The 9,292-nt window shown below is 54.3% G+C and overlaps 3 protein-coding genes across 6 annotated transcripts; 2 read left to right on the top strand and 1 right to left on the bottom strand.

The window, feature by feature from the left end:
• Nucleotides 1–53: 53 nt before the first annotated feature.
• Nucleotides 54–6,604, bottom strand: PPTG_09143 (hypothetical protein). Its single transcript, XM_008904014.1, has one exon. It carries the CDS (start codon nt 6,131–6,133, stop codon nt 4,703–4,705), a length of 1,431 nt encoding a protein of 476 aa, XP_008902262.1. The 5' UTR covers nt 6,134–6,604; the 3' UTR covers nt 54–4,702.
• On the top strand, nt 132–8,155 carry PPTG_09144 (hypothetical protein). 4 transcript variants are annotated; one of them, XM_008904018.1, is made up of 6 exons: nt 132–179; nt 244–439; nt 513–730; nt 804–1,058; nt 1,080–1,559; nt 1,629–8,155. In XM_008904018.1, exons 1-6 carry the CDS (start codon nt 177–179, stop codon nt 4,398–4,400), a joined length of 3,924 nt encoding a protein of 1,307 aa, XP_008902266.1. In that variant the 5' UTR covers nt 132–176; the 3' UTR covers nt 4,401–8,155. The 4 variants fall into 4 exon arrangements, with proteins under 4 accessions (XP_008902266.1, XP_008902263.1, XP_008902265.1 ...); XM_008904015.1 differs by having other exon boundaries at nt 804–1,559; XM_008904017.1 differs by having other exon boundaries at nt 513–1,559.
• Nucleotides 8,156–8,656: 501 nt separating this feature from the next.
• Nucleotides 8,657–9,160, top strand: PPTG_09142 (hypothetical protein; the record flags this gene model as incomplete). Its single annotated transcript, XM_008904013.1, has 1 exon — nt 8,657–9,160. One exon carries the CDS (start codon nt 8,657–8,659, stop codon nt 9,158–9,160), a length of 504 nt encoding a protein of 167 aa, XP_008902261.1.
• Between the last annotated feature and the right edge of the window lie 132 nt (nt 9,161–9,292).

Raw genomic sequence — 9,292 nt, 5'->3', positions numbered from 1 at the left:
TATAAACAACTACTTCGAAGTAACAAGCTAATGTAATTGAAGAACTCCCACATACTTACTTAAGAGTATATTTATGATCCAATCACAACTCGTTGCGGGTTTTTGCTGTCTCCCCCTCATAGAAAGCGAAAAGCGCAAAACAAAGCGCGCGCTCCGCACTCGTCCCGTCCTTCATCATGGTGCGCTGCCCGCGCTGGCCGCAATCTTCTCCCCCCTCGCTGTCTCTAACATTGTCCACTGTAGGGAGATGCGCGCATCGTGCTGACGACGCTCATCAACGAGAAATTGCTGGCGCCTGGCCCCAAAAAGCTCTATGTGTCCTACTACCGCAAGCGGGTGTACGCGGACCTGCTGCCCGACGGCTCCATCCGCTTTAAGGACCAGGTCTACACGTCGCCTGTGCCTTGTGCGCTGCACATGAAGCGCACTCTCAATCCCTGTACGTCTTGTCTCTTAGACGGCTGATCCCATGGTCCTCCTCACTTCTTTCCTCCCTTTTACAATACATGCAGCTCTCAAGACGGACGCGGGCTGGTCGTCCATGTACTCAGCGGCCTCAGGAGAGAGTCTCAAGGACATAAAAGACCGTCTCAACATCCGCAAACGCGGCACAAACGCTCGCTCCGTCCAGAAAGAGAAGAAGGCGCCCACACCGTCACCCACAGCGAAGGAGCGTATGGCAGTTCAGGCAGCGGCAGCAGCAGCTCAAGCGAAGCAGAACGCAGCTCCAGTGTGTAGCTGTGGTGACAATTATGACAACTGAGAGGTTATACTGACAGGGTGATTTCTTTTTTCGAGTACAGAAGTGCGCAACCTGTAGGACAGAAGCCACGACGGACGTGGCCCAGTGCAGCGCTTGCCATAGTAAAACCCACTTCAAGTGTGCAACTCCGGCGCTTCAGACAGCACCACCGGCTCCCTGGTTCTGCGAGAAATGTCTGACAGGCCAAGCCAACAGGATCCTCGAGTTCCTCCAGCAGACACGACGAGTGCTCGTGGAGAGAATCGCAGAGCAGAAGGAAAAGGAGAAGCAGGAAAAGCCCAAGGAGGCGATTGAGGCCGAAGCTGCCACTATGGAGGCCGAAGATGTCACTGCGGAGGCCGAGGAAGAACCTTCTAGCGAGGACAAGGCGCAGGAGGAAGCTTCAACCGAGGATGACAAGGACAAAGATGCAGAGAAGGAAAAGGATGCTGAAGACGCAGTTGCTGAGGCGGACGAGAAGACCGACGACTCGACTGGTGATAGCGCATCTGCTTCAGTGGACTCAGATGAGTCGAAAAAAGACACGGCTGCTCCAAACGACGAAGCAGCTAGTGAAGCCTCTGCCGGTGAGGCGACAACTACTGAGGAGCAGAACGAGGCCACGTCGACGCCTGTTGAATTTCTGAAGGAGAAGGAGATCAAACAGGAGGCTATCGACACGTTGAATGCTGACGATGCAGCAGTACAGGCAGAGAACCCGGAAAAAGAAAACGAGACCAACAAGGGGGATGCAACAACCAAATGCACGGAAGACGATACGCAGCTTGTAGATGCCAAGGTTGCGAAGTCTACCAGTGTACGTGAGACCTGTTCACTTCATAATACCCCTGCATACCTTCTAACGTTATGTTCCGCATTTCTTCAGGCCGAAGAAAAGTTCCTCGTGCTGATCGATAGTCTCATCGCCGATGTGTCGTCGAAAACAGAGCGAGCCAATCTGATCGCTAACAGCACCGGTGCGACGCTGGTGCACCTCGAAAAAACTCAGCTCGTTCAACTCGTAGAGTATGGGAAACGTGAAATCCTGGCGGCTACTCGACCAGAAAGTGACGATGACGATGAGCAGGACGACAAGGCGGGAACTGATCACGATGGTAACACCAACTCGGAAGTGGATGCTCTCATCAAGATCTTCGACCTACGACACCAGATTTTGTCCTCGCAATCGCAGTTTGAGCGCACCACTAACGCTCTGGCCAAGCGCACCGAAAAGAACTTACGCAGTGCTGAAAGTGAGCTTATGGAACTGGAGGAGTCACGAACTGCAGAGGCCAGGGTCATTACCAAGGTGGTGGACTTGATTGATCAGTACTCCAGCGACTTGAGCACGTGCGAGCAGAAGATTCACTTTACCGAGACGCTTCTGGCGAGTATCAACCACCGTCGCAACTTTATCCGATCCACCAACATCAACGACCGCTTTGTGCCGTCATACCGCTACAGTACGAAGCTCATGACCACGAGCAGTGACCAGCTGCTACTAACCGTGTTACTGGATAAGCTCCGTGATATCACGGAGTCCGTGAACGAGTGGACGAAGATGGAGCGCCATTTCGAGAAGATGACGTCCAGTTTGAACAAGTCGCTGACTCTAATCGGCACGAAGCGAAAGCGTCCAAGCGCTTTGCCACTGCCACCTACCCCGGCACTGTTTGCCAAGGTGAAGATCCCTCCGTCGCGTCGCCTTATTGAGCGCCAAATCGCGAACTATGAGGTGAACATGAAGGCCATCCGTCAGAATCGCGCTCGCATGCGCAAGACGCTTTCTGGGATCTTGAAGATCGCTCGCGAAGAGCATCTGAGCGACGAGATCGTCAACATGACGGACATGTTGTACCAAAAGTGTCGTGATTTGAAAGCTGAACAAGAGGAAGAAGAGCTGAGGATTAAGGAGGAAGCGGAGGCCGAAGAAAAAGCCAAGAAGACACGAGAAGAAGAAGAACGAGCTGCTCAGGACCACCAGAGTACTGATGACGGCGAGGCGAGCGCAGAAGAACCTGAAGCGAAGAAACAACGCTTGAGCAAGGATGACCCCGCCACCGGTAATCGCTCCAACGCAGCTGCTACGCCACTGAAAGCTGCCTCATCTAGTGAAATGAAAGGCATTTCGTCGCTGCTTGGAAGCGAAGATTCGGATGCCAAGGAGTCCAACTACAGCTCTGCCGAAAGCAAGTCGCGCGGCGACAATGAGGAGGACAGCGAAGCAGATCTAGAGCAAGCATCTCGCGCAATCGCTGACATTTCTTCAGTGCTGCCGGACATTTCAGGAGGAGGCGACTCGCGTACTGACCTTCTCACCTCTCCGCCCATGAGTGGAAAGTCTGCGACGGAGGCTTCGCCTGGTCAATTTTCCATTCGCGGAGGGAAAGGAACAAGCAGCAAGCGCGACAAACAAGACCAGCAATCGTTTCTGGACCAAGCGCTCGAAGTTTTGAATAAACAGCAGCAGCATCAGCAGCGTCTCGAACAAGAACGCATTGAGCAGCAGCGCCAACGAGAAGAGAAGAAGAGAGAGTTGGAAAGGCAGCAGTTGGAAAGGCAGCATCAACTTGAAAGGCAACGCCAACTAGAGCAACAGCGCCAAGAGCAAGAACGACGAGAGAGAGAGCGTCAAGAGAGAGAACGCCTTGAGAAGCAACGACAACGCTTGGAGAAGGAACGTCGCGAGCAACAGCGTCGAGAACAAGAACGGCTGGAACAAGAACGTCGCGAACAGCAGCGCATCGAACAACAACGCATTGAAGAGCAGCGTCGCTTAGAGGAGCAACGTCGCGTTGAGGAACAGCGGCGCTTAGAGCAACAACGGCTAGAGCAGCAGAAACGTCTCGAGCAACAAAAGCGCTTGGAGCAGCAACGTCTTGAACAACAGCGTCTGGAACAGCAGCGGCTAGAACAGCAACGGCTAGAACAGGAAAAGCAGCGCCAAGAGCAACAAAGGCTGGAACAACAACGGCTGGAACTTGAACAGCAGCGTAAGGAGAAGCAACGTCAAGAGCAGCAACGACGACAGCAGGAGCAACAACGAATGGAGCTCCAGCGTCATCAACAAGAACAGCAGCGCCAGTTCCAACGCAGTAAAGCGCCCAATCTGCCTCAAGTCGTGGCATCCGGATCGTCTCACTTGCAGATGCTCAGCCAGCAGCAACAGCTCCAGCAACAACAGGCGACACTTCAGCAGCAGCAACACTCTCGTCAGATTCAGCACCCTCTGTACGGTGATATGCCCAAGGGAATGCTCGGTATGGGCACGGGGCAGCAAGATATCTACGCGCAGCAGGCAGCTCAGATGGGGATGGATATCCACGACGTGGTGCGACATCAGGACTCGAGCCACTTTGCACAGGGAGGGATCCGCGGAGCACCGTACGAAGTCCCGCGCAGCGAACCAGGACCGACGGCACCACGCACGAGCTTCTACGGCGACGAAGGGCAGATGCACTCGCAAGATGTCTTCGGTTCGCAGGGTTTGCCTGGCCAGCAGCGTCAACTCTCCGACCATCACATGTTCGCCAACGAGTTGCAGCAACAGACAGACCAGTCGCGGAGTCAGGACTTTTTGATGGGGCGATCGTACCGCGGACACGGAATGGATCAGTCCGACAACAACGACGTCAACATGGACGACTGGGGCCAGTGAGACCAGCACAGCTAGACGGGATGGGGTCGTGTCAATACTATCGGTACATACATGTAAGCCAATTTGTTGTTTTCTTACCACTTCGTTTACCTCGTGCTGGCCTCGTTATTACCGTGAAGATGCAGGGAGATCTATTAGAAATTGGATGCCGGGAACTCTCGAACGTGTGAGGCGAGTCTTTAATGCTCTCACATCTCTTGTCGCCCGTACGCATAAATTATGAACAATTTACTAGGAAGGCAGGAAGCTCCCGCCCTCTTAAAGCAACGCACCTGTATGCGTCGCTAAGGTGGTGAACGGCTTCAGACCGACACGGATCGAGCCAACACAGCCAGACGCTGTTGCAGGTGCGTCTCCAGACGACGCTGGGAGGTCTGAGCGTAAGTCTGGTCCTGCTCCACTGTGCGTTTCCACCGGTCCAGCTGCTCCAGCTTCTCGATCACGATCTTGTGCGTCATGACCATGGTGGTCTCGCACGCTGGGAGCCTCCTCACAGCTTCCTGAGCCAGAGCACTACGAGGGTCGAAGTTGGTTCGTGCGCGACGCACAAAGTCGCTCACGACCTGAGGAAACTTGGGCAGACGCAAGTTCTGAAGCTCGCGAGCGAATTGTCGGTATCTACGACGAGCTTCCGGCTGGATGCCGATGTTTGCAGCCTCCATGAGCTGTCCAGCCTCCACTGTAAGAGCGAATGGACCATTGGCGAACTCCTTCACAGAGCCAGAGTACTGAGAGGATACGACAGTGGCCATGGCCATACGTAGCAGCTGCAAGGCCTGGTGATAGAGCCCCGTGGCGCGGTCGATCTGCTTCTTGATGGACTCACAGGACTGCACCTCGGAGGCGTACATGGCCACGTTTGTGTGCATCTGCAGGGCGTCTGGAAGACGCAGCGTCCTGAGCAATAGCCCCAATAGTCTTTGCTTCTCCCTCTCGAGCTGCTCGAGTCGTTCATCGACGTCCATGTCGTCCTCGTCATCGAAGCACACGTCGTCTTCCTGTGTGCAACTCTCACTCATCTCCACGTCTTCCTCGCCCTCTGGTTGGACAGAGTAGCTGCGACTACTAGAGAACGAAGAGCGGCGCTTCCAGTCGTCCACAAGGGAGCTGGAGCGTCGCTCGAGTCTCTGGAGCTCGGCGTCGGCACGTACAGCCTCGGCCATGTGGTGGCCCAGTTTCTTCTTGAGCTCCTCAGTCTTCCGCTTCTGGTGGCCCGCAGAGCCCGTGGCCATAGCTAGATATTTCTTGATCATACCTCGGTCCTGCTGGGACTCGAACTGCTGTATCATGTGTTTCTGGTCCTCGCGGATGCGGACGGAGCGGCGTCTCGCACGACTGAGCTCTGTCTGCACCTGTGCGAGCTCCGGATGAGGCTCGGCCACGTCTCCAGCCTCGGAGGAGAAGACGTCCATGTTCTGGATACGTCTGAGCCTCGCGACTTCGTTGCTGACCTCCTCGAAGCGGCGGAAAAGCCCGCGATCCACAGCCTGTTGCATCCATGGGCTGTCCTTGCCCATCAATTGCTCGCCGGCATTCGGGAGGCTCTGGGTACGCGCGCGAGTGATGGTCGCAGCGGCTTTGGCGGGGTTTACGCTGGCTGTGGTGGGGCGTGGAGGTAGCCCCAGCGCCGGCTTGGCCAGCAGTGGACTGGACGGCGTCTTGCTGAACGACGAGGCCAGAGACGTCGACGCGTCGTCCTGCGGCTGCGGGGACAGCATCAAGCTGGGCGGCATCACGGGCGGCCTGGGGAGCTTCGAGCGAAGACCTACGGGATACACAGCCAATTCGAAACTAGCGTCTGGGGGGCTTTGCCAAGTGCGACATTCACTCAGTTCTGTTCAGCGAAGAGAAGCGAGCGGTTAATACGGGCGGGTCTTTGTGTCGGGTCGGGTCTTTTGGCCCATTTGAATGACTGAAACTGGTGGACATATTCGTGGCAGAGACGGGCCGCCTAAATTCACTTGAAATCTTTGTGAAGAGCCACAGCACGTGAGCTCGACGACTGCGCGTAGCTGATAGCTGTGGGTGGAAGCCGAGGCGTATGTGGCGGTAGTACGCTACTACCAGTAGCATCCAAGTCAGCAAGCCTCGCTGCAAGGCTCGGTGTAGATGTCGCCTTTGAGACGCGATTCGTATCTCAACGCAGGCTTCACTCTGTGCGGGGGTCGCGACCGCTCGACTTTCTCAGGCGCTGCAGCAGCTGAGCTCGTTTCACTCCTTCGACTTGAAGCGGTCGAGAAGATGGCGTTGCAAGGCTGAGACCATCGCTGCTACTGGTGGATGTGCGGCAAAGTTCACCTCCAATCTTTCGGATTACGGACCTTGGGCGCATCTTCGAGCACGATGCTCAACACTTTTATCCTTGCACGGCAGAGCGCATACTTCCACTCCACTGAAGCCAGCGCCTGCATGTGCGATTGCCTGAAGCACCGACGGCGTTTACTGTTATTGCCGTGATCTTTCGCTCATGCTGCAGCAGATTGTGCGCATTTTGCGTGTTAACCATGTGGCAAGTTGACATGTGCCGTTTCGTGAGCAAGGACCACAGACTAAGATTGGAGCGTTGCGGGCTTTGAGATGGAGTTTTCTTGCTATATTCTCCTGTTGGTGCCTGGCGTGACGTTTCTGGCGGCTGCATTGTAACAAGCGACGCTTGGAGCTAGGCGTACAGCTGCAAAGACTTCGTCGTTGAGAAGGAAGCAGTCGCCAGAAACGATGGTCTCTCTGATCGTCAGATACTGAAGCCTGGCGCGAGATCCTGCCGTGGTGCGCCAATTAGCGTCGACAAGGTAGACGTTAATAGTACTGTTTGCTACATCACAAGCTTGTTTTCTCACGTACCTAATTTACGTTTTAATGGTGAGGCGAGTTCGTCAAAACCTTGAGGTTTTCGTGAGATTCGATGCATCCTTCATTGCGATATTCTTACGCATTTGTCGAGACGCACGCCAGCAAATCTTTGTTAGGAAGTCGATCATGCTGCATTGCTTCATAAACTTATCGGATCGCGTCAGCGGGCAAGATAGCAACCTTCGGATTCAGCATTATGTATGCGTAGCAGAATCGAGCAAAGATGGCTACACACTGCGCTGGATCGGTCAATTCAATCTCGCGCCGGAAGTCGCAATGATAGAGCCCTCAGCGCAATTGCCAGCACGAATCATCCTGACTTCAGCTCGATTCCCCACGTTTGCCTCCCGTTCACACAGAATGCCTACCATCAACATCGAAATCGCCTGCGGCTGGTGTCTCTACTCACGCCATTTCTCAACTCAATTAAGTTGTTGGTATTGAGATTTGCCTTGGCACTAGCAGACTGGATCAGATCCGTTGTTACTGCTGTCATTGGCGCCACTAGCGATACGAACACCAGTGCCATTCGAATCGATGATTGGGTGCTGCTGCAGCACCACTGGTTGAGCACTTCTGCTACAACCTCCAGCAATGCTAACATCAGCTCCAGTAATGCTACCGCCGTGTTGTGACGGTGACAGTCACCTCCATTTGTTCCTCGATGCAACCGCCGTCTCGTCACCTTCATTTGTTGCTCGATGCAACTCTGGACGCGGATGTTATTTTACAGGCAGCCATGCGATAACGTGTCGAGGTGCGACTCGCGACCTAGCGACTGCAAGAGACAGGGATGAATTAAGCGCTTTCGTGCTCAAAGCTGACGGACGTAGAGTTCGCCGGAAAGCAGAGGATGCCTTCACTGCGATAGGTTCAAACAATAAGTGTTTGTGAACTCGAACTGTCAGCGACGTCTTTGGCTTTACATACTGGACATCCCATCCAACCATCAGCTCTTTCAACGTGTACGTGCGTGTGCCCCTGCTATCGACCACTTGATAATTAATCCGAGCCACACGCTCCGTAGAGTCGAGGCACTGCGAAATTGCCCGAAACAATGCAAATGATAATAATTGCTGCGATGACAACATAATACGCCTACGCCGGCAGCACCTTCACTCTCGGCATTAACCTTCCGCGTCCGTGTCGTCCCGTGTCCTACGTGCATGTATTGGACGGACGAGTGTTCCTCCGGGAATGAATATATTGCAATTGAGATGATAGCATTAGAGCGTGTTCGCTTTGTGTCCTAGATGGAGATCGCAGTAGAGAAAGGCACATATCGTCTTGATCTGCGTTCGCTCCAGCTCCATCTCCACACATCATTTTAACCAATAGCAAACTATTATTGTTCGTGCACCACCCTGGCTTCGCAGACACCAAGACACCAAGACAGCTTCATGATGATGGCCCGCAAGCAAGCTCCACAGACACAGTACACGCCGCTTTCTCCTTCGCAACTGTCGGAAGATGCTGATCTCCGTCAAGTTGACGACCGGGTATCATTGAGCGTAGGGGATTACGACCCTGGGACGTTTGTTCAGCTCGCCCAACTTTCTTCGGCGCCGACCGCTACACCGGCTGACTCACGGCAAACCATGGAGCGTCAAAGTGCAGTTGCCTCTTTAAGTGTCGATGCAGCGGGGAAAGCACTTACTGCTGGTGGTAGTGCTGCTAGCGAAGGGCCAAATGCTGCGCAAGAGCCCCCCACTACCTTTGCCTGGACACCGAAGGCTGCCGAAGCGCTATTGCGTGTGCGCTACGAGACGATGCGTGACCGCTTTCATCGCAATAAGAGTGCGAAGCAGCTCTCCATTGCTTGGGGGCTTGTGGCAACGGAGACCTCGCGACTTGGCGGGCTCATCGTCGACGCGAAGCAGTGCAAGTCAAAGGTACTGTACGACTATTGACGTGTTGCCGACCAATTGCAATTTGAACATCAATGTAAACGTATTATGCGATCCCAGCTTAAGCACATGCACAAGCAGTATACAGCGTATCGTGTCGCTGAAGGAGCTACGGGTAACGCTACCGATAAACCA

This window comes from Phytophthora parasitica (genome assembly GCF_000247585.1).
Source record: "Phytophthora parasitica INRA-310 unplaced genomic scaffold supercont2.17, whole genome shotgun sequence".
Classification (NCBI taxonomy): Eukaryota; Oomycota; class Peronosporomycetes; order Peronosporales; family Peronosporaceae; genus Phytophthora; species Phytophthora nicotianae.
This window is presented reverse-complemented; position numbering and strand designations above follow the sequence as displayed.